General features: G+C 41.1%; 1 protein-coding gene across 2 annotated transcripts; it reads left to right on the top strand.

Moving 5' to 3' along the window:
• Window positions 1-367: 367 nt before the first annotated feature.
• On the top strand, window positions 368-25,181 carry slbp (stem-loop histone mRNA binding protein). 2 transcript variants are annotated; one of them, XM_080007619.1, is made up of 8 exons: window positions 368-485; window positions 1,925-2,071; window positions 6,285-6,398; window positions 10,658-10,714; window positions 11,130-11,261; window positions 20,755-20,910; window positions 23,944-24,052; window positions 24,246-25,181. In XM_080007619.1, the coding sequence occupies exons 1-8, from the start codon at window positions 427-429 to the stop codon at window positions 24,315-24,317; spliced, it is 846 nt and encodes a 281-aa protein (XP_079863745.1). In that variant the 5' UTR covers window positions 368-426; the 3' UTR covers window positions 24,318-25,181. The 2 variants fall into 2 exon arrangements, with proteins under 2 accessions (XP_079863745.1, XP_079863744.1); XM_080007618.1 differs by having other exon boundaries at window positions 10,652-10,714.
• The last annotated feature ends 978 nt before the right edge of the window (window positions 25,182-26,159 follow it).

Raw genomic sequence — 26,159 nt, 5'->3', positions numbered from 1 at the left:
TAATTATATTTCCTTTAAATGTATAGTCAATTTCTCCCATAATACTTATCCCCCGTAGTTTGGAATGATTGAAAAGGCACTCATACATATTGCACTCATTTTCTTTTGCGCACCCAACTGCTTCCTTTTCGCTGTGGTTGTCTCCTGGTGCTGGATAGACTTTAGCGTCCATGTTAAAAGCCACATATAACTCTAAAACGAGGAAGCTGTGACGCTATACACCCCTAAACTCCTCTCTCTTTCTCTTTCACAGTACTATAGCGACGAGTTTGTCCCTTTAACAAGAAGGCGTCACAGTCCAACCTTTCCGGTCACGTGACCCCCAGTGCCGTTCGAAACTGCGGGTTTTTTTTTTTTTACCATTGTTGCAGACTGTTGCGCCATCACGCACACACTGTTATAGAATAGCAAATAGACTTGCAGAAAATGTCTTGTCGGCACAGAAATGGACGCCTCAATGCTAAAAGCAGCGGAGACGAAAACAGGCGAGTTGGCAAATATTCTGGTAGATCCGTACGATTGGATGCAGAATTACCTCGAGATGAAGACTTCTGGTAATAATGTGTGTTCCGAGATTTTTTCCCGATTTTAGATTTTACCGGGTACTCGTAAACATATTTTATTCGGATACAACTTGCACTTTCATATTGGGGGCCACTGGACCAACATGATAGTTTTGAAAACGGTCTTAACTCGCGCCGGTGTAATCCCGCGAAAATTCGATTTACCCAGCTAGCTGAATCACTCTTTGGCGCCACTTTAAGTTCAGTTAAACTCAACGCGCTGATGAGGCATAACGTCACGAGACGACACCCTAACTCAGTTCTAAGCGATATCCCTTTTTAAATGGAACGAACCAGCGCCATGTTGGGTGGTTTGGGGAGGTTATTTGCCCGCCCGTCGCTCGCAAAACAATGCATCTGAGAGGAAGAGAAGATCCACAAAGCCATGTCGCTTGTAGCAGTATCGAGCGAGATAGCTAATTTCCTTAGACCAAGTTATATTAAGTTTAGTAGTAAATTGTTTGACGCGTGCTCGGCGGCAAGGATAGGTTACTAAACATTATACTTCGACCCCACTGTGTGTACTGTTAATAGCTTTTGTGCGGTAGTATATAGATTTTTTATTTAAAGCGATGGCTGTAGCACATTAGCGTGCTAGCCGGGCGTTATTACATTTATCCAAATAGGCAATGTAGCATACATTAGCTGTCGTTTTCGAAAGTCAAAGATAACCTGTCAAGAAAATCCCGGTGATTACAAGTTTTGTCCATATATATGTGTAAATGTTCTTTTAAACTGTTTCAGATGCGGAATACAAAGAAGACACATGGCCCTCACTAAGGGCATACCACAAAGGATTCATTTCTGTTTAGCACTGTTGCCTCACAGAAAGAAGGTCCTGGGTTCGAATCCCGGCCGGCAGTCCTTTCTGTGTGGAGATTGCATGTTCTCCCCGTGTTTTGTGTGGGTTTCCTCCTACCATCCTGACATGTATGTCAGGGGTTAATACTCCTGTTGGTGCCCCTGACCAAGGCTCTAGAAAAATAGCTGGAGTTGGGCGCTGTACTACAACTTCCCACTGCCCCTAGATATAGAATGGGTCAAATGCAGAGGACACCTAATTTTCCCCAGAGGGTTTATTAAAGTATACAAAAAAAAAAAAAAAAAAAATGGAACTCAGCCCAGTCACGTAAAGATTCACAACATGTGAATTGCTCTTGAGTTCTCTGCTATAGTTTCTAAGTTGATGCCTGACATTGGTCTAACCATCTTTAAGAGATTGGGGCCCTTTGACTTTGAAAGTACATTGTGTGTGTGTGTGTGTGTGTGTGTGTGTGTGTGTGTGTGTGTGTGTGTGTGTGTGTGTGTGTGTGTGTGTGTTTTTGAGCGTGTCTAATGTTTTGGTAATCTGTCTTGTGTAGGAACCATGTCCCGTCTCCATGGTCCCAGTGCAGGAAGAGGGGAGCAGATGGCCACCTGAGGGCAAAAAGAGAGACTGGCAGTTGCAATGAGAAACAACACAGACGCAATGAGAGCGCCGACAGACATTCTGACATCAGACATGCCAAGTAAGGCACAACTAATTCTCACAGACACCAGCCTACTAGTTTGTCTGTTATGGAGAGCGAAAGTGGATGTCAGAACCACTAAAATAAGACTGATGAAATTGCTGAATTACCCAATAGATTTGTCATTAATGAAATGCATTTGCTCAGTTGCAAAGATAAAGTGAGTGGCTATACTAGACTGGATAATCCAATCCAATATCGAGTTCTACTAAGTGCCATTTTAACAATAGATTAGGCACATAAGACAGTTAAATATGGGGATTTTTTGTTTCATTAAATTCTGAAACAGTAAAATTAATACATCTACAATAAAACACTGTTTTTATTGTTTTGTTTGGAAAAAAGTTTGCTCTGAGCTGTGGCTCACGATGCTCAGTGCAATTCTATGGGTCACTTTAGGAGAGCTTGAAATTGTATTAAAAGATTCTTCGGGGTATGAACGTTTCGACACCGCCCCCCCCCACCGACCTTGATGTTCAAAACGACTTGCTACTTTGTGCTGCTCGTAATCTCAATCTGTTTTTTTATATCCATAACTACTCTACTTATATTTGAACTTATGGAAAAATGTATTTGGAAATAGCCTTGGACAAAAGTGCCAGCTAAATGACGTAATGTAGCTGAAATGTTGTATATTTCAAAGTTAATAAAAACACGTTATGGAAGGAATTGTCACAATTCAAATACATACAGTGGGGAGAACAAGTATTTGATACACTACCGATTTTGCAGGTTTTCCCACTTACACAGCATGTAGAGGTCTGTCATTTTTATCATAGGTACACTTCAACTGTGAGAGACTGAATCTAAAAACAATAATAATCCAGAAAATCTCATTGTATGATTTTTAAGTAATGTGAAGGAAATTCTTCCGCAATGATCGGTGAGGTTAACCCGCTACAAGAAGACAAAACTGAGAATATCCAAGATTATTTATTCTGCAGAATAAAGAGAAAGATTCAGTACTGCTCCAAAGCAGCGCTCGGATCAATCTAATATCACAGAGAAAGACAGGAGGCTTTATACAGAAGAAACAGGGTGTGGTTTGGGTTAGAGGTCTCAGACGAGTCTGCCTCCCCCCTAACTGTCTTCCTGGGTGCCCCCCCCTTCCTAGAATGTAAATAACAGGTACTTGCAACCATGACCTGGCAGAATGGGGGTTGCATGACAATGCAGTTCCCCAGGAGTGTCCCTCATCTCTATAGAAGGTAAACAGGCCAAGTGTGATCGGTTTCTTTCATATTAGAATTGACATTGTAGGAGCAAAAACATTTCTCTTTACATAACTCTGGGGGGGTTCCTGGGGGGACAGACACAAATGTTTTCAAACCCCCTTTTCGAGGTAGAGGCCTTTGTCCTCATTCAAAATAGTTGATCGTAATCATTTTTCCCTCACAGTAATTAATTTGCATTTTATCGCATGAAATAAGTATTTGATACATCAGAAAAACAGAACCTAGTATTTGGTACAGAAACCTTTGTTTGCAATTACAGAGATCAGACGTTTCCTGTAGTTCTTAAGCAGTTTGTACACACTACAGCAGGGATTTTGGCCCACTCCTCCATACAGATCTTCTCCAGATCCTTCAGGTTTCGGGGCTGTCGCTTGGCAACACAGACTTTCAGCTCTCTCCAAAGATTTTCTATTGGGTTCAGGTCTGGAGACTGGCTAGGCCACTCCAGTACCTTGAGATGCTTCACTCCTTCGTTGCCCTGGCTGTGTGTTTCGGGTCATTGTCATGCTGGGAACCAGCCACGCCCCATCTTCAATGCTCTTATTGAGGGAAGGGGGTTGTTGGCCAAGATCTCGTGATACATGGCCCCATCTATTCTCCCCTCAATACGGTGCAGTCGTCCTGTCCCCTTTGCAGAAAAGCGTCCCCAAGGAATGTTTCCACCTCCATGCTTCACGGTTGGGATGGTGTTCTTGGGGTTGTACTCGTCTTCTTCTTCCTCCAAACATGGCGAGTGGAGTTTAAACCAAAAAGCTCTATTTTGGTCTCATCAGACCACATGACCTTCTCCCATTCCTCTTCTGGATCATCCAGATGGTCATGGGCAAACTTCAGACGGGCCTGGACATGCGCTGGCTTGAGCAGAGGGACCCTGCGTGCGCTGCAGGATTTTAATCCATGACGGCATTAGTGTGTTACTTAAGGTTTTCTTTGATACTGTGGTCCCAGCTCTCCCCAGGTCATTGTCCAGGTCCTGCCGTGTAGTTCTGGGCTGATCCCTCACCTTTCTTATGATCATTGAGGCTCCACGAGGTGAGATCTTGCATGGAGCCCCAGACCGAGGAAGATTGACTGTCATCTTGAACTTCTTCCATTTTCTAATAATTGCACCAACAGTTGTTGCCTTTTCACCAAGCTGCTTGCCTATTGTCCTTAGCCCATCCCAGCCTTGTGCAGGTCTACAATTTTGTCCCTGATGTCATTAGACAGCTATCTGGTCTTGCCCATTGTGTAGAAGTTGCAGTCTGATTGATTGAGTGTGGACAGATGTCTTTTATACAGGTAACAAGTTCAAAGAGGTACAATTAATACAGGTTATGAGTGGAGAATGGGAGGGCTTCTTAAAGAAAAACGAACAGGTCTGTGAGAGCCGGAATTATTACTGGTTGGTAGGTGATCAAATACATATTTCATGCGATAAAATGCAAATTAATTAAAAAAAAAATCATACAATGTGATTTTCTGGATTTTTGTTTTTTTACATTCCGTCTTTCACAGTGAAGTGTACATATGATAAAAATGACAGACTCTACATGCTTTGTAAGTAGGAAAACCTGCAAAATCGGCAGTGTATCAAATATTTGTTCTCCCCACTGTATACAGGTACTCCTTACTTAACAACCGACCTGTTTAACGGCCGTTCAAACATTCGACCAGCTCTCCGACCAGTCGGTATTGTACGTATGTATTGTATTATACAATTGTTGCGTACAAACAGTTGCCTGTGAGCTTCAATGCGCACGTGAGTAAACGCATGTGCAGTGTTCTGTTTCCACCGTCACAGCAATATTTAAATATCACTAATTCAGCAAATATATTTATTTTTGGTTGTGTGTTTTGCTATTTGTTGTCCCTATTTTATTAGGTTAAAGTGGTTGCCGAAGGGGGCAACCGGAGGCCACAAAATGCTTGCCAATTTACTCAATCTAGTTGCAATCGTATAATTGATGTGCAAATATAATCGTAAATGAGGCCGGCACTGCCACCGGGCTTCTGGCGGCGTCTGTAGTTAGCCCCCAGAACTACTGCAGAAGCATGAATAGCTCACCACCGCAGTGGAGACCGCAGAGGAAATACAGGTGTAGTTTATGCAGAACCTTGTCTCGGCCTTTACTTTCACTTTCTATGTTTGAAAGGCTGAGAAACAGAAGGGCAGCTGCTGCCATCTCTCCATCCTTCACAAGACTGCTGTTTTCAAAGCCATCTACTGTTGTGTCGCTGTTTTTAGTAATGTCTCCTGGTAAACTCGAGTTCTACAGATATTCTCCTTTTTGTAACTCGCAAGCGAGCACAGTTGCTGTATGGTTAGCGGCAGCTAGGCTTGGGCGATATCCGAAATTTTATATTGTGATTCAGTCCCACCCAAAATACGGGGGGGGTTCTCAAATGTTACAATACATCTTGAGGAATATAACATGGGATTGAGGAATGTAAGATGCATTTTGTATTCTGTATTTCATATCATATTTAGCTTTTATGTTATCAATTAATTGACAATTGTTAAGGTTAACAACAGTCAATTAAGGAAATTCCTTAAAATTTGCGTCTCTTCTCATCCCTCTCCCCATTATGTCAAAATACTGGAATTGCAGTGAAATTTGATCCCACTATCCACGCATTTAGGAACAGCTGAAATTTTATGTAATTCGCTTACTCCCTCTGATATTAGTAGATTATACATTTGGACACAGTGAAGGAGATCTTCGAAACTGTGATATTCGATACTGTGAAAATATTGCATATGGTGGCAAATACTGCCATATTCGATATTATCAAGTATCGGCCCAAGGCTAGTGCCAGCACAATGCAGATTATTTTCATCCTTTGACAGCCCCACTAAAAAATGTATACCGATGATTGCGGAGTCCAGCTCCACTGCCAGCTCTGAACTATGTACTGAAGTTTTGCCAATGCAGTATTGTGTTTACCAGTACCTAACTTTTAGTTTCCGCCTCTTGTGTTGTTTCCCAACTTTCTAGTTTTACCACACCAGAGAGTGAGGGTCCAGTCTCTCGATGTGGCAGACAGGTGGACTGGGGCAGCCAGGTGGAGAATGATGAACTGACGAGAGACGTACATAGAGACATGCATCGGTCAGAAAACACACACATACTTTATCCGTTTCAATTGTTTTTCTGTTCCACAGAAATCACTTGCTTTGTGATCTCTTCCCACTGTGAATAAAGTGTTATGGTAGGTTGTAAAGTAGAACCTAATTTATCTGAAACTAAGTCGTTCGGGAGACTGAAATGTCCTGTTATCAAAAATGAATACAAATGCATGAAAGCGATTAGTAAATAAATTTGAATGGTTAATTTAAATTCCAGCAGCAATAAATTGAAATTATGTATTATCTACATGTATATACGTATGTTATCGACTCATGGTGGGCCGGATCCCCTTTTGTAATTGCTCAGGAACAATTCTCTTTAAGTTTTCAGGCTTAAACTTTTTGAAACAGAACCACAGGAAAAATTACGATCATGGTTTCTGTCTTGTTTGAACTGGTATGCCACAAACATCTCGTGGTTAAATTTCCATCCAAATCGATCCACATAAGGAGCAGAAATTAGTGAAAAACCAACTAAATTTGACCCACAGTAGCCGGACATCATTCATGCCAACAAAATCAAAAACTAATGAAACAAGATGAGATTTAGAGTAAGACGCATGTGTGACATCATGATACTGTGTACTATAAATGTGCAGGCTGATTCAGAATGTACATTGGCACCAGTGTCCAGTGTGCGGTGTAGACTCTCTCGTTCTGTAGTGGTTAGAGATTACGAACGAAGCGTATGTGTATTTATGTACCTTCTTATATGGTAGATGTCTAGGGATTTGTTCCATTGATTTTTTTATTATTTTTTATCTCTTTGGTCCCTCATTCGACAGTAAAAGAGTCCACTGTGTGTCTTGGAATGTGCTAGAGCTAAATAGATTGAGCAAAATGATAGCAAGCTGCATTGTGTTGCACATCTAACTATATAATTGGTGCAAATAAGACAGATTCCGCTGTAGTTCGTTTTCTGCCTTTCGCACAGATTGATTAATAAATCTCCACAGCCATTGGTTACTTCCAGTGATGTGGACGAAAGTCATTGTGACTTGGACTCGAGTCACTGTTTTGATGACTTGCATCTTGACATGGCAGAAAATAAATTACTTGAGATTGGACTTGGAATTTAAAGACTCATGACTTGAATTAAGACATGACTGAATGACTTGTTTGTGTTCACTTTAATTCACTGAACCTTGAACTAAAACGCGATCGGCATCCAAAAAGCTACTTTGTTTGGGCTCTGTCCCCCTCACTTCATGTTGTGGTGGCTCAGTAGCAGACGGACAGATGTTGTAGTAATCCATGAATGGTGCCACCGTGCAAGATTTCCTTATCAAACACAAGTTGATGTTTAGAAGGTTGAAAGTTGTAAACAAGGGACAGTGTTTTTTTTTTTTCTCTTCCGTGTTTAGCGCCGTGATTGTTCTGCGAATCGCCACGCTCCTCCATGTTCGTTTACATTTGCTCCCACGTGCAGATAAAGTAAAGCACGGAGACTCCAAGTGATTCAGTTCTGCTGCTGATTTGCGACATCGTGATAGAAACTATGAGCCAGACGAAATCGGTCAGTGTTTGACTTTTTTGACCACATCTGGATCGGCAGTTATGCAGCCGATGTGTTCCGATTTTTAAATAAGTATGATAAATAAAAAACATTATTTATCCTGTGCTCATATGTTTTACACTACTTTGAAGATACTCACCAAAATAAGCGCACAAATCCAACTCGGCATTATAAATCCATCCATGTTTGTTTACACTCGCGTTTAGACAGGACACAGCTCTCCGAGCAGTAAGGTAAGGTTCATGGGGAAAGTCGGAGAATTAATTAGTTTTGGAAGTGATCAGTTCCAGTGTCACTGGAACCTGGCAATCTTTGTATCTTTTCCATTTTTTATTCTATAAAAGTTCTTTGTGTGTTTTATTTTTATGTATTTGTTTGGTTATAAGTTAAATGTTCTCAAATATAGCTTGAGGTGTTTTGTCTTTTTTTGTTTTTTTTCCCCCAACAACAAGCACTTGTTCCCTTCCAGCTGGTTACACACACACGCACACCATATGATCAGATCAAATCATTATGGTGGCCGTGACTGTGCCAAGACTCATCACGTTCAGATTCAAAAATTAAATCAAATCAATTAGTGTGAATGTGTTCATAACTTTTTGAGATATTCTGCAAACAGGCAGACAGATGGACCGTGACGCAATGTAACAAAGTTTGATGTTTAGTTTCGCTGTCAGTATTTCACAATGTAAAAGTGAATATGTAAAAATGGGAATATTATTTTTGATCGAGAAGAAATTAAGAAATATAAGCTTTTATAAAGTCATGATTTCTTTTTTTACATCATTAATTTCACTTATTCAATGACACTTCAATTATAATACAAATTCATTGTCATACTTAACATAACAGGTTAGATAGGCCAATAATATCATTGTTAGACAGGTAATAATACCTTGTCTTTCTCTTTATAAAGACCGAATACTGCAGGTAAGACTGCAGTATCTTTGGGAGAAAAAATGACTTGACTTAACTAAAGACTCTTGACTTTAAAACCTCGAGACTTGAAATCAGCTGTGACTTGACTTGCCCAAGAAAAAGACTTCGGACTTGCTTGAGACTTGGACAAAATGACTTGAGAGTTACTTGTGACTTGGATAAGAGGGACTTGGTCACATGTCTGCTTATTTTCAATGCAAAGCTCTTTTCACTGAACCATGATCACAATTCTATTCAAGAAATAAAGTGTGATTCTCTTTTTATCTACAATCGTGCAGCCCCTTGTTCACGGGTGGTACATTCAATTAATCAATTTTTTTGGAAGTTAAAGGGCTGGAGAGCCATGTACCACCGGGTGATCTGGGCATTTGTGTCCTTTATGTGGTGGAGCCACTGCAGCGGGGCGTGGTCTGAACAGAGGGTGAAGCTCGTCCCAGGAGGTAGTAGCGGAGCGAACCGACTGCCCATTTGATAGCGAGACACTTTCTCCACTGTGTTGTACCTCGATTCTTGCTCTGAGAGCTTGCGGCTGAGGTACAGCACCGAATTAATCTAGTGTCGTGAAAAAACGAGCTGTACCTAACCGGTCGAGAAGTTCATCGACCCGGGGCATCGGGTATGCCGTGTTCACCCTTCGGAAGTCCACGCAGAACCGGACTGACCCATCAGGCTTACTCACCACCACGATGGGACTAGACCACTCGTGGACTCCTCTATTACGCCCATGTCCAGCATGGCCTCTAATTCTGCCTGCACAATCTTGCGTTTGTGTTCGGGCAGGCGATACGGCCAAGAACACACCTTCACGCCCCTTCCCTCCATTCTTTTAAAAGGTTTAGGTGATAAGTCCTTGTTGCCCCCTTGCCTGTCAGACCGTTCGACCTCGCTACCCGCTGTGTGACCACAAAAGGCCCTTGCCACTTGGCAGGCAATTTAGAGCTGGACGTAGGGAGCAATGCTAGCACCTTGTCTCCCGGTGCAAATTGACTGCGTCGAGCTGCCCAGTCGTATAAGAGGCGCTGACCTTCCTGAGCCTGGAGCAAATTATTCCATGATAAGGGCCGAATCAGCACGTGTAACTTTGCTCTCGGGTCCATAACATACTGTATTTCATTCTTACTGGTGTTAGGACCTTCCTCCCAGTTTTCTTTAATTAGGTCTAGCACCCCCCGGGGTCTCCTGCAGAAGAGGAGTTCAAAGGGAGAAAATCCCGTGGAGGCCTGGGGAACCTCCCACACTGCAAACAACAGGGGGTCCAGCCACTTGTCCCAATTACGGCTATCGTTGTTAACAAACTTTTCAATGTTTTTCAGCGTTTTAGTAAACCACTCCACCAGGCCGTCAGTCTGGGGATGGTAAACACTGATCCGAATTGAGCGGAAGCCCAGTAACTCGTAAAGTTCCCGGAGTGTATGTGACATAAAGGTAGTACCCTGGTGGGTCAGGATTTCCTTTGTCATCCGCAGCTGGTGCTTTACCACACCCCTTTGTCCGCCACAAGCTATAACTAACTTTAATTGAGCATACATTCGTAAGAATCTTGTCAAGTGTAATAGGGAGCCAGAAATGTTCAATTCCAATATGATAGCCGATATATTCTTTTGCGCTATGTAGTCGCCATTGTTTTGTAACTGACCTGACATAGGTGATGGTCAAAGGAAACCATCTTCTACTCTATGCTTACTTGCAAAAAAAAAGGCGGAAAATGCTTCACAATAAAAAAGATTACATATCAAAGGAGTATTGTGCTGTATAACACTGAAATACAATATCATGTTTAGTTACAGGAGGAGGATACTGGCTGCAGAGTTCACTCAGAGAGAGAGAATGACCTCTTCTGAAAGGTAAAATATGCAGTCAGCCTCCGCAATTTCTCCTTTTTTTTTCTTTTTTGTTAAAGTATTTTAAATTCAGGTGAAGCGTGAACCTCATAAATATTGTATTTTGACTACTGTTTCCCTGTTTAAATGGTTACTAGTTTGCTCCGAAAGCATCCAGGTTGTTCCGCATTGATGTATTGACAGTATGAGCAGTATGGGGAAAGGACAATGGAAGAGACGGTCCAATTTTATTTGTTATAGATATTAATACAAAGAAATTGGAAAAATTGTGGATTAAAAAAATAAATAACAAAGCTGTTTCTCCTGATTATCAAATATTTACAGGAATTCAATTTGGTTTCTAATATTACTTTTGTTTGGTGGTTGTCTGCCCGGATTTCAGAATTCTAGAACTAACATGTTCCCTGTTCTGTTCCAGTTCCAGAGAGTCGCCAATTCCTACAGGTGGAGAGATGGAGACGGACGAGGCTGTTTTGCTACGGAGGCAGAAACAGATAAACTATGGCAAGAACACTCTGGCCTACGATAGATACATGAAAGAAGTCCCAAAGTGAGTCCGTACCTCCTAAATATATACATTTACAATAAGCTACTGCTTAAAACCATTTACCTGGGAGGTTCCAAAAATGCATTGGCATGAATATATATATATTTATTTATTTATGGGGTGATTTTGTAGAGTGTGTTGGAGAAATTCTCCGTGTGGTCGGTGAAGTTAATCTGCCCGTCACAAGGAAACAAAACTGAGACTATTAAAGATTTTTATTCTGCAGAATAAAGAGAGAGATTCAGTACTGCTCCAAAGCAGTGTTCTGACCAGTTCTGACTTGAATAGGCCTTTATAGTCTATGAGAGGTTGTGTCCCATTCTGAGGCTAGACATGTGATTTGCTGGTGTCTTCAGTAACAGCTGAGAACATGTTTTAACAAGGAAAAGCATTGAACACTTTCGGTGCAGAGAAGGCATACATTGAGTCTTTACACGAATGGTCCTTTTACGAGAAAACGACTAAAACACAGTGGTATACCGGAATGTAAGATCTGCTGAGAAAGAGTCAGGCGTCACCAAACGAACATATGCCCCAGCATTTAGACATCACATGGTAGTAGAATTACATCATTCATTAACATTGATCATTATTTTTCCCTCACAAGTGCATCTGCATAGAAAATAATATCTTTATTCTTGGCACATTTAGGCTATATTCAGTAAACTGACAGGAAGGTTTATTTTTCCGCTCATTGATAAAAATAGATATTACTCTTTCTTATATGGAAAGATCAACAATTACAAAGGGAAACTATTTAAATAAATAATGGAAACATATTATTAAAAATAATAATTTTGAAACTAAGCCAAACTTTCGAGCTTTTGCTGCGTGTTGGGAGGACTGAAATATGCAAAAGTTAGGAACCGATAAACAGAATGGAAATGCATGTCTCCCATCAAATACACGGTTCTTGTATATTTAGAACCGGTTCCAACTTGGAACTGAGTTCCATACCCAGTCAACCCTTCCATACCCACCCAACCCTACCTTTACTGTCCTTGAGCAAGACACTTAACCTCCTAACTGCTCTCGCTGAGCTGGCGTGCGCCTTAAACGGCTGCCGCAGCCATCAGTATTTGTATGTGTGTATATGAATGGGTTAATGTGAGGTATGCACTCTAAAGCGCTTTGAGTCGTATGGCTAGAAAAGCTCGATATTAATGCACCCCTTTTACCAAGAACCCTTAAATCTGAGTAAAATACATTACATCAGACAGACTTCTATTGTAGATTAGTCATGGAAAATGACAGCTGTGTGAGTTTTCGTTTTGTATCATGCAGCAAACAAGTTGTAGCATGATGTGTTTGAGTTAATTTGCCTTACTTGACATCGCACATCCTGCGATGTCCCTATTAGGCATGCATACATTGCGATGACTATGTTGAAACGATATATCGCGCAGCGCTGCTTGGAACCCCCCTGGAAATACTATTTAAAAAAAAAAAAATAGAAAATAAAAACAACGGTGGGGGCGGTGGGCAAGTAATGTAATCGGTGTATGCCTGAACACCGTGTAATGCTGATAATAGCGGCAATCCTAATTCAGACCCTTTAGTCAGTACTTTGTTGAAGCACCTTTTGCAATGATGACAGCTTAGAGTCTTCTTGGGAATGATGCTACAAGCTTGGAACCCCTGTATTTAGGGAGTTTCTTCCATTCTTCTCTGCAGATCCTCTTAAGCTTTGTCAATTTGGATGGGGAGTATCGGTGCTCCGCCATTTTCAGGTCTCTCCACAGATGTGCAATTGGGTTCGAGTCCGGGCTCTAACTTGGGGACATTCACATTCCACTCCTGTGTTTTCTTGGCGGTTTGCTTACGGTCTTAGGGTTGTTGTCCTGTTGGAAGGTGAACCTTCACCCAAGTCTGAGATTATCAGCTCTTGTCAGCAGGTTTTTTTTCAAGGAGCTCTCAGTACTTTGCTGTGTCCATCGATCCTGACTAGTCTCCCCGTCCCTGCTGCAGAAAAACATCCTCACAGCATGATGCTGCCTCCACCATGCTACACTGAAGGGATGGTATCCGAAAGGTCATTAGCCAGGCTTAAGTTGACCCCCCACTGGGCCAAAAATCTGCATTCTTATTTATTTATTTATTTATTTATGTATTTTTAAAGTTGTTTTGTTTAAATCAACATTGACAGCCAGATTCATTTTCTATTTATACATTTTTTTACTATTTAAAATGGGTGAAATTGTATTTCATTGTAGCACGCAGCGCATTGATTCCCTCGCTCGCTCCCTGACCCGTCTATATGATCAGTATCTACTGGACCTGAGAGTGAGACCTTGAAATCCTCTGTATGACATACTCCACGATTCTTTTCGTCGAGAGCCAAACAGCAGGGGTGCTCGTCAATGACACATTATGGTCGCTAAGCCAATCAGATAAAATTTTCACTACAGATAACATCTGGTTCATACAAACTGTCAGTTACTTAGTAATATGTGAAAAGTATATGAAAAGTAATGAAGGGCAAATGGGGTTAGTTCATAAAGAACCTAAAAGAAAATTTGATCAGGCGTTTTTTTTTTTTTAAACAAAAATAAGAATAATATAAAAAAAAATCGCCCCGAATCTCTTCACCTGTCATTCCAATCATGCATTAAAACCTTTGAAAATAATATATCATTGATCAAAACCGCAAGTGTGTTTTGGGTCCTCTGTTATTTTACTTAGTTTCCTTATATAAAAAAGAAAGCACAGTGGGTAACAGGGACACGCTTAGCACCACCCCCCCCCCCTTGGCCCGTACTTGAGAGCTGCCTGGTTTCCTCCGTACTGTACATACTGCTTGGCATTCAGGCCAAACAGTCCATACTTGTTTTCATCGAACCAGAGAATCTTGTTCCTCGTGGTCTCAGAATCGTTTTTACATGCCTTTGGCAAACTTCAAGCGGGCTGTCATTTTCCTTTTAGTGAGGAGTGACTTCCATCTGGACACTCTACCATAAAGGCCTGATAGCTGAGTGTTGTACAGATGGTTGTTCTTCTCCACAAAAGAACCGTCTTTCCATCAGTCATAATCAGGTTCTTGGTCACCTCCCTGACCAAGACCCTTCGTGCCTGATTGTTCAGTTTGGCCAGATCTGCGAAGACTGTTGGTGGTCCCAAACTTCTTCCATTTAGGAATGATGCATGACACTGTGTTCTTGGGGACCTTCAATGTTGCAGAATTATTTTTATATATCTGACCCCACCGCATACTCAAGGGTCACATTTTGAATCAAGCAAATATTTTGGAAGCTATGGCTTATTAAAGATTAAGGTGTGGCAAACAGAAGTTCAGAGAAATCAGTTTTAGAAAGCTTTTACAGCAGAAAATACACACGTAGAAACACAATTACTGCTTTAAATGGCTACATTTGGATAGTGCTCTACTCCTTCAATGAGATAACGTTGAATGTGTTTAACTGAAATAATGTTTGAATAAGTCATTTATAAAGTTCAAGTTAATCCTTTGATTTAGAGGTCAATTCAGGTTTTTGTTTTTTTCACGCCAAGTTCATGCTCACTTTACCAGCATGACCGCTCTATTATGTAACTTCTTAATTGGGGCAGTAACTCAGGAGGTAGAGCGGGTTGCCAATAATCCGAAGGTTGCTGATACGATCCCCGGCTCCTTCTGGTAGCATGCTGAAGTGTTCTTGAGTAAGACGTAACCCCTAATTACTCCTGATGGCTAGGTCTATTGGTGTATGAATAGTTGTAATTTGTTTTGGACAAAAGCGTCTGCTAAATAATGATGTAAAGATGAACATTCACATTTCCTGCCTTTATTGTTTTATAACAATGATCGTTTTTAAAAAGTGGCCCATTTCAGATTGCTCACATGACCACCCACTGTTCTGAACCCTCATCTGGGCAAGGGAAAAATTCCTAGAACACCATTTGGGGGGGGGAGCCTTGAGAAGGGACCACCAAAATCCCCCTCACAGGTTGACCAGGCTCCAATGGATGCAGAGTGGGCAACAATAACAATATAATATGACAAATCATAGGATATTGTACGTCTATACAATTTAATGTCTAAGATAAACAGTAAGAGTCTTATTTGCTAGTGCAGAGGGCTGCAGGTAGACACCTCCATGGATGTGGTCCTCATCAGGCCCGATCCAGGTAGCTTGCAGCAGCCTGATCTATCTAGCGATCTTGCAGTAGGTTATCATCAACAGTATCAAAAGCAATGCTCAGGTGAGTAATAGTACTAATGATGAGCTGTGTGTATCCATTGCTAATAAAAGATCATTAACCACTTTTGTAAGGGCTGTCTCTGAATCCGGACTGAAATTATCGAAATGGACCACTGGAGGATGTGATCAGTAATCTGTTGGATTAATTTTTTTTTAATTTTATTTTTTTTTTAAGAATTTTTGAGATGTTTATGGATGTGGTGAGGGAGTTCATACAGGCGGTTGGTGTAAGGGAAGAAGATGCACAGAACACAAGGTATTGGAGGCAGATGATCCGCTGTGGCGACCCCTAACGGGACCAGCCGAAAGGAGCGGAAGAAGAATTTTGGAGATGAATTGGAGATTTGAAACTTTTTAAGTAAGGGTCTTATCATGGCTGTCTTAAAAGCCAAAGGTACGGTGCCAGAGGAGAGAGATGAGTTAATAATGTTAAGAATAGAGGGTCCAGGAATTGGAAGCAGTTCTTTAACAAGTTTTCCAGGGAGTGGGTCTAGTAAGTATTTTTTTGCTGCACTTACCAACTGTGATAAGTATCAAGAGATACTGCATCAAGGTGTGAGAGGTAAAATACACCATCTGCCCAAGTGCCTGTTCCACTCGCACTAATTCAATTGTGGTTGAGACAGAGTGCTTCTAATCTCGTCTCTAATAAGGTCAATTTCCGGAGTAAAGAATTGCATGAAGTCATTAGCTGTAAAGGGGGAGCTGTTGAGAATAGGCTGTTTTGGGGTTAGCATAGCTATCGTATCAAATGAAGTTTGAGGATTATTTTTATTAAGACCGATTAATCTGGAGAAATACTTTGTGTTGGCTAACAAAATAGACCGTTTGCTCTTCAAACTATCCGCCCATGCCTGACGGAACACTTCCAGCTTAGTTGCACGCCATTTACGCTCAAGTTTACTGCAGGATTTTTTTAAGTGCTCGGGTCTCATCTGTAAACCAAGGTGTTGGTTTCTTCACACATAGTTTTATTTTTGTGTGTTGCCACTGTATCTAAAGCATTGCGGAGGGCCACATTAAATGTATTGGCTGCATGAAGACAAACGTATCAATTGTCTGAAACAACCTGCTAAGGGGTTCGCATGGGAAGTTCACATGGATATTAGTCTATAGTCTATAACAAAGTTAGAGAATTCATCTAAGAAGCACGAGTAGGGGCCAGGAGGGCAGTAGATCACTGCTAGGTAGATAGGCAGTGGTATTGAGGACAAGAGCCTAAAATGTTTTTAAGTCAATGTTCAATTTCGGATTGAGGCTAAGATTAGATTTAGAGAAAAGGGCAACGCCACCACCTTTCTTAGATGAACACGCAACATGGCAGCTGACATTGTGTGGTGGAGAAGCTTTGTTTAGTGGTAAGAAATTGTTTGGTTTTAACCAAGTCTCACATAGATCCATCACATCTGAGAGTTTTGTCTCTGATCAAATCATTAACTAACAATGACTAACAATGACTAACAACAACTAACTTTAGAGGGTAGTGATCTGGTATCCATTAGACCAATTATCATTAAAGTAGGCTGATCGATTCCCTTCACCCCGTTTTCTGCCTGGTATTTAGTAAGTTTCATTGTTTAGAGTCTGATTTGTAATTTGAGGAACTATAGGCGTGGAAGGGAATTTATACTGTGGGTATCTGGTAAGAACTGACGAATAATCTACAAACACTGTGATGAGCAGAGAAAACTGCTTGAAGTATAACCAACAGAGTTTATACAGAGATGAGAGGAAGGATGATTAAATGAGTCATACAGTACTCCACCTGCCAGATCTGTCCTCTCTAGTACACTAGGCAGGTTACTACTGTCCTGCATAATACTAGCTAAACTGGCAGACTATATACCCTCTGAGGGTGTAGCATATGCAGACTTACAATTAGCCTGCCCTACCTCGGCTCGAGTCCATACCCTTAAAAGTGGTACTACCAGGCTCTCTACTTACCTGTGTCCCACCCTGCTCTAGAGTGAGGTCATGCTTGACTCAAAACATTATCTGTATGACCCACTCCAGACATTTAGTACATTTGGTGGCTTTTGACTTTTTTTACACATCAAAGTGAAGAATCTGAGATTCCAAACAAGGTATCACTTGTTCAAATCAAGAAAATATTTTAAAGCTATGACTTGTTAATGACAAGGGTGTGGCAAACTGTGTTTCTGAGATAATCACAGCCAAAGTTTTCCCCCACACTTCATTCATCCGGCTCCCAGAATGCAAATGGTTGGCAAAAGTGGAATTATTTAGGAGTTAAGTGTAAACAACACAACAAAATGTAGAGTCTATCAATAATATGAGTCTCTGTATATCAGACTTGGTGTGTCATTTAATATATAAATGTGCGTATGCCAAATTGCTTCAAAGTTGTTGGAGTTATTATGTGGGCTAACCCCAACCCTACCCCAGTTTCACTCTTGAGAGCATGTTTGGAGCATCTTTTCCTTTTCTTTTCACCCCTGAATGCATTTGCAGGTAAACTTGAGAATCTTGTCCATTGCTACTTGTTCATAATCTGCATCACCAACCTCAACGGACTTCATCATGTCATCAACTTCTTCCGGATGTGTCATCGGTCCTCTCCGGTGGTTCTTGAAAATATTCTGTTTCATCGTCACATTCAGGTTAAAATCCGCTGTACGAAATGTTCTCCAAGTCCTGGATAGCACCGTTATCAGATTTATCACTGTCGCTCGACACTGCATCAGTGTCGGAGAACTGACTATCAAGATTCAAGATTCAAGATTTTTATTTGTCACATACATATACATACTTCCATACATATATGCAGTGAAATGTAATGCAACGCACCCGGTGATTGCACACAATAAGTCCTAGGAAAAAGTACAAAAATAAAATAAAATAAAAAGTAGAAAATTCCTTTCTAATAGACCGACTAACTGACTCCTAAAACGTAATACAGTAAGTGGAATACTTATAGAATAAGATAAAAAATATATAGAATAAAATACAATAAAAAATAAATTGAAATAAAATAAATTGAAATAAAATGGAATAGGTTTCCATAATATCCAATAATATCATTGCGGAAAATAAAGTCCAGTACGCGCTTCTTATACTGACTTGGATCTATCCCACTGGTCTGATTGAGGTCTGTGATATGATTTAGATCCGCCACCTGCTTCTCGTAATCCATAATAACATGGAGATGAAAGTTTTCACGGACAAGCTGAAGGATCCTCATCTTGTTTACAGAAGTGGCGTCAGCTTGACTTTTTTGTTGGTATACGTTGGTATACGACCCCTCCACAATAATGTCTCTGTGGGTGTGGTAAAGTACAGTCAAATCAAAACGGTTTCACATTGTGAGTTCACATGGAATATGGAGGAATGGTCTTCACCTGGACGTTTGCGTAAAGGGAAACGATCGATTGGCGTTATTCAGCGTCTCAGTAAGTGAACTGTGTTTCCCCATGTAATCTCACGGGAGTATTTAACTCCCCGGTTTAACATTTTTCTACTATTTATAAATCAAACTCTGTTTTGAAAACACATTGAGATTTAAAAAAACAAAACACAAAAGGAACACTAATCAGGAAAAAGCGAATTTTCCTTCTAGAAAGGTTTTTTCCATTTATTTGGCTGTTCCTGGCTATTTTAGAAATGCGCGACAATGCGGGTTTTGCTGCGGTAGGTCACATATTCCTAGAAAGAGTGTCCCCAACCTGTTGAGGACAGACGGCCTTCACCCTAATAGGGTGAAGGCCATCCTCACGGAACATGTATTCTAGTACAAGTTTCTTACTCACCTAAATCTACTGCACTAGACGAATTAAGTTCTGCAATATGATCGAGAGCTTCTGCTACCCTCTTCTCGTAATCCATAACAACATGGTGATATGTTTTTCACAGAGAAGTGAAACCTCTTGCTTCTGGTGTTCCATTTTATCCATTTGTTTATGGAAGTGAAGTCAGCACTTCTTCAGCTTCTGTGAGGTGATGTCAGCGCAACATTATTATTATAATTTCTTTTTTTTTTATTGCCACTGAAGTCCACCAAAAAAATATTGAAGAATCCCTGATGTAGTCATGATCCGAGTGGGCTAGAAACAATTTATAGCGTTATTTTATCAAAACTTTTACATTCTGGCTTGACATCACATGTAATATGGACGGATGATCTTGATCGGCATGTTTGTATCAAAGGGAACCTTAAGATCGCCGTTTACGCTTATTTGTTGAGTGACTTTTTCCCTGTCAAGTGCTGGTGGATCAAGTAGCCTCACCCTTTGAATATTTAGAAATCAAACTCAGTTTTGAAAATAAGTTGACAGATAGAAAACAACTTCAGGAACATAAATCTACTAAATCTGCTATAATCTAATTTTTGACCGAGAAAGGAATTTTCAATGTTTTTCACGTGTATCCAAAAGTAGGCGACCCCCGAAATGTGCAAGGTCAGCATGTGATGGGACACATATCCTTTCCCAGGTCTGTCCCTCGACACAATCTTGTGTCATAGGTCTATAAACAATTCTCAAGACCTCATGGCTTAGTTTTTGCTCTGGCACGCACTGTCAATGGTTATATAAGAGGGGTGCAGTAGCTCAGGAGGTAGATCGGGTCGTTTAGTAAGTAGAAGGTTGCTCGTTCGATCTCAGGCTCCTCTTGGTAGCATGCTGATGTGTCCGTGAGCAAGACACTTAACCCCATAACTGCTCCCCGGGCACCTCTACATGGCAGCCCACTGCTCCAAGATACGTAAATACTAGGATGGGTAAATGCAGAGAAATTGCAAATTTCCCCGTTGTGGGACTGATAAAGGTTTATAAATAAAATAAATAAAAAATCAGCAGGTATGTACCTTCCAAATCATGTCCAATCAATTGGACTCAATCAAGTTGTAGGAACATCTCAAGCATAATCTTTAGAACCAGGATGCTCCTGACCTCTATTGCGGGTGTCATAGAACACGGTCAGTTTTTTTTGTTTTTAATAAATTTACTAAAAATTCTAAATCTTTTTTTGCTTTTTCAGTGTAGGGTATTTGTGTGTAGGGTTGAGGGGGGAAGAGGGGAAAAGTATTTAATCTATTTGAGAATAAGGCTGTAATATAACAATGTGGGAAAAAGTGATGGGGTCTGAAAACTTTCTGAATGCACTCTAACTGTAGTTGTCTCACCTGAATGTGGGCAGAAAATGTCATGCTGTACCAAAACTCTTGGCCAGTTAGCTTACAGAGTAACTACATTACAACCTCATTTTATTACTTGTTTCTCTACTTGCACTTGTATGTTTATTCTTAACTACAATTTCCATTTCTGTACTCATGATCTTCTCAGACACCTGCGTCAGTCTGGCCTTCATCCCAAGACTCCTAATAAATTCAAGAAATACAGTCGTCGCTCCTGGGACCAGCAGATTAAACTCTGGAAAGTCAAGCTGCATGCTTGGGACCCCCCCACACTGGAGGGGCAAGAGAAAGATCTCAATGACATGTAAGAAAATACTATTGACAAGATTCACATACTGACTATTATTAATCATAAAATAATGCACCAACATGTGTGCATGCAGAAATGCTAGGGATGCATCTAGACTGGTATTTCATATTTGGCCAATGCTAGGCTAAATATAATTTGGAGAAAAATCCTGATTACAAAAATCTCAGGTAAAGCAAAAGGTAAGAAATGAAACAGGGCATCATGCAATCAATCAGTGAAATTTACCGGAATACCTTCTGCGATCCCTTTGTCCTGCCGCCGCTGTGTTTACTAATACGCTGACTATAAAAGTCTGTCCCTTCTACCTCCTGCGGGAATTCAGCTCCGCTATAATCACGGCAGTCTACATACCCCGACAGGCGGATAAAACGTACGCTTTAGAGGACCTTTATGGAGTAATTAATGGACTGGAGAACGCTCACCCTGAGGCAGCTTCTATTGTTGTTGGCACTTCAATAGGGCTAATATAAGGAAAGTCTTGGCTAAATATCACCAGCATATAAACTTTCCTACCCGGGGTTGATCAGACTCTCGACCATTGTTATTCACAACTACAGGACAGCTGTAAACCCCTAACCCGCCCCGCCTTTGGCAAGGCGGGTCACACCTCCATTCTTTTCCTACCAACCTACAGACAACAATTAAAGCAAGGAAAACCGGTTTGTCGGACAGTCCCACGCTGGAGTGAGGAAACTAAACCACTAAAGGGCAGATGTTCTGTGTTGCAGTTGATGGGGACTTCCATGCATACACAGACTCGGTCTCAGCCTACATCTCCAAGTGTATTGATGACGTTGTCTCGAGAGTCAAGGTCAGGACTTTCCCCAACCAGAAGCCCTGGGTTAATGGTGAAGCTCAGAGCACGGTCCTCCGCCTATAGCTCTGGGGACCTGGAGGCCTTGAGGAAGTCCAGATATAACCTTCGGAAAGCCATCAGAGATGCCAAAAGAGCCTACAGGGACAAGCTGGAGTCGGACTACCACAGTTCCGACCCCAGACGTATGTGGTGTGGACTGCACACCATCACAGACTACAAAGGGAGAAACAGGAGTGATGCCCAGCCAGTCCCCTCTCTTTCCGACGAGCTCAACACCTTCTACGCACGGTTTGAGGTGAGCAACACCATCCCAGCTGATTGGCTAGCTGAGGACCAGGATGACTGCACTCTGTTCCTCTCTACGGCTGACATGAGGAGAGCTCTTAAAAGAGTAAACCCTCAGAAGTCTCCAGGGCTTGACGGCATTCTAGACCGTGTCCTCAGAGTGTGCGTCGACCAGCTGGCGGGGGTATTCACCTCCATATTCAACCTCTCCCTGATCCAGTTTACAGTCCCCACCTGCTTCAAACAGACAAGCATTGTCCCGGTACCGAAAAAAAACAACCCATCACCTGCCTGAATGACTATCGCCCCGTTGCACTGACCTCTACCATCATGAAGTGCTTTGAGCGGCTTGTCAGAACCCACATCTGCTCCTCCCTTCCTGACAGCCTGGACCCCCTTCAATTTGCATATCGCCCGAACTACGGATGACGCCATCGCCCACCACCCTCTCCCAAGGGCAACAGATACGTGAGGATGCTGTCGATAACAGCTCAGCATTCGACACAATTGTACCCGCTAAGCTTGTTCCCAAGCTCAGGATCCTGGGTCTGGGTCTTAACACTTCCTCTGTAACTGGATTCTGGACTTCCTGACGGGCAGACCCCAGGTAGTGAGAATGGGAAACTTCTCCTCTGCACCAGAGCCCTGCAGGGCTGTGTACTCAGTCCCGTCCTGTACGCCCTGTTCACACATGAATGTGTGGCCATGCGCAGCACCAGCACCATCCTTAAGTTTGCGGACGACACCACCATCCTGGGTCTCATCTCCAACAACGATAAGTCCTTCTACAGAGAGGAGGTCAGCATCTTGGCAACATGGTGCCAGGATAACAACCTCTCTCTAAATGTCTGCAAGACAAAAGAGATGATCATGGACTACAGGAAACGACAGTAGGGGAGGCACGCCCCCCATCCACATCGACGGAGCTGAAGTGAAGAGAGTCTCCTGCTTCAAGTTCCTCGGTGTGTTCATCAGTGATGACCTCTCCTGGTCCAGGCAGTCGGACGAGACTCAAGAAGTTTGGCATGTCTCAGGACTCTCACCAGCTTCTACCGATGCACCATTGAGAGCATTCTCACTGGCTGCATCACCGCCTGGTACGGCAGCTGCTCCGCTGCTGATCGCAAGGCGCTCCAGAGGGTGGTGAAGATAGCGGAGCGCATCATTGGTTGCCACCTTCCCTCCGTGCAAGGCATCTACCGCACATGATGCCTTTGGAAAGCATGGAACATCCTAAAGGACTACAGCCACCCAGGCTACAGACTGTTCACGCTGCTGCCATCTGGTAAACGTTATCGGAGCATCCGGGCACGGACAACCAGTCTCACAAATAGTTTTTACCCTCAGACCATCAGGCTTCTCAACCTGCAACTAAAGTCACCTATGTAAATTAAATGTACATCCCCACAACTACATGTACATGTCCACCGGTACTCCTTCACTTTATATTTATATCTTTATCTTTTGCAATAGACTAACCTTTTTCTGTTTACTGCTACAATGTCCAATTTTTATTTTCCATTTTTCTTATTTTCTTATTTTAATTTTATGTACATACACTGTGACCTCTTGCCCTTATTTGTAACTTGACTCTAACTTTCTATATTCGACTCTTATTTTATTAAAAATTTTTTTTTTATTATTTCCTCCTTATCTTTGCCTTGTTGTTTTATCTTTTAATGCCCACTACATAGTTATTGCCTGTCATGCCCTAAGAATTTCATTGTACCGAATGACCTTGTGTTGTACTGTACACTTACTAATAAAACACTTTGCACTTGGAAATTGAAAGTGTTTACACATCCTCTTGCGGTAGCTACAGTTGCAGAGAGATGACGGTGTCCTCTTTGCAATGTAATTTAGAGTGGTGGATGTGATAAGGAAAAACTTGAGTTACATTTTTTTTCATTGTGATTTCTCCTCAGTGAGGAGCTGGAGCTTGATGATGTGATGGACATTGAGCTGGACTTTCCAACCCTTCCAGATTCCCAGAGTAGATCTGCCTGTACCACCAGATCAATAACTTCACTAGAGGTGAGGTTATCCATCCTGGAATTGATCAACAGTGTACACATTTATGAACTATCAACAATAATTGGTGTGGCAAAGGAGCCTCAGAGCTGGCTGTCTAGTTTGATATTGCTTATTTTTTTGTTTAGTTTGTTTATTTTCAACAACTACTGTACTACTAACACTGCTTGTCTCTCTCCCTCTCCTCACATCCCAGGACGATGACTGTTCAAGTACACCAAACAAAGTCATGAAGACAGAGCCCTCATTGGAACCACATACAGCGTAGCAGTGCTAGATATACCATCAAGATAAATGATCCAAGTCACTGTCTGTCTTCTTTTTCATCGTTTGTACTGCCATTTTATCCACAATGGTTTATTTAAAAAAATTAAACATAGAATGGATACATAGAACAATGTAGTGTGTATATATAGTACAATATAGTTCCTATATTGATTAAGCTACCGTATAACAGAATAAGTATATTACTGCAATTGAGGACAAAATCAAACATGGACAGTTCCATCGGTGAACCTAGAGCAGCATTACCATGGCCTCTCTAGCAGACAGGGAAGCCTCAATGACCATGAAAATGCAGTGGAAGAGAGCTAATCTGTACAAGAGAAGTGAAAAGGATCAAACAATGTTGATGTGAGTTTTCTTGTCTCAGCACTCTGAAGATAAAACCTTTCTGTATATACCTCAGTTTCCTTCATTCATGGTCTAGGACTACATAGCTTACTTTTACTCACCATCGGGGGAACAAAATACAGTATATTTGGAAGCTCTTAAAAGGATGAAATGTTGAACATGGAATTGGAGTTTGAATAATCTTTTCCTTAATAACTTTTCCGGAAAAGAAATATATATTACATAAAAAAAGTCTTGGGCTGTCTAATACCTATTTGGTCATTTCTGGAAAGGGCTAGTCTGATGAGGGGCAACTGCTTTTTAACATGTGCATTATAGTTATCAGCCCAATTGATATGAATGTTGTTTTTTTTTTTTGTGGTAGCTTAGCTTTATGATTGGTTTGGTTTCAAATGCTGTTAATATGTATCTTGCGGATTTTTCTCTTTTTAGAAACCTTTTTTTGGATGTTGTGATTTTGCAATTTTATTTTTAAATAAAATGTAGCCTGAAGCCCAAATGAATATTTTATGACTTTATATTTTATGTATATGTATTTTATTTTATGAATATTTTATGAAATGAAAAACTAAAATGAATTATTAAGCCTTGTCTTAATGAGGGTCCGTCCGACAGAATGTGGGACTCACAAAACTTTGCACACGTTAGTCCTGGTCCCCCCATCTATATTACAGTATATGGGCGTGGCAATATGGCAACATACTTGGCAAAAATGTAAAAAAATCAAACCTATTAATTTTTTACCATGAAAACTCACGAAATTCGGTCCACTGGTGTAACATCACGAGACTTAAAAAAAAAAAAAAAAAAAAAAAGATATTACCGCCATGACCGACAGCCAACAGGAAGTCAGCCATATTGGATTAAATGTAATTTTACTCACTTTCGGTCATTTTCCTGCTTTGTACTTTCACAAACTCCTCCGAGGAAATTTATCCGATCGGCTTCCAACTTGGCGAGTCGCCATGATTAAAAGTTATTAAAATATTTTGTTTTTATCACATGATGTGGGTGTGGCAAAGCGTTGAATTTCATGTTCCAAAAAAAGCTGTTTTTGTGATATTTTAGGCACTTTTTATGCTTTGTACTTTATCAAACTCCTCCTAGGCAATTTATTGGATCAAACCGATTCACTTTTTTCGGTACACATGTTCAGTACACATATGTAACCTCACTAGACTTATATATAGCCGCCATGACGGAAACTCAACAGGAAGTCTGCCATATTGAATTTTGCTCACTTTTTGGTCATTTTTATGCTTTGTACTTTCGCGAACTCCTCCAAGGTGATAAATTCAATCAAAATAAAACTTGCCGAGTGTTTAGAAGACACCTTCATGATTAAAATATTTTGTTTTCGTCACATGATGTGGGTGTGGCGAAGCACTGAATTTCATGTTCTAAAAAAAGCTTTGATTTTGTTAGGCACTTTTTATGCTTTGTACTTTCGCGAACTAGGCAGTTTATTGGATCAACT

The sequence above is a fragment of the Zeus faber genome (assembly GCF_960531495.2).
Source record: "Zeus faber genome assembly, chromosome: 10".
NCBI lineage: Eukaryota > Metazoa > Chordata > Actinopteri > Zeiformes > Zeidae > Zeus > Zeus faber.
This window is presented reverse-complemented; position numbering and strand designations above follow the sequence as displayed.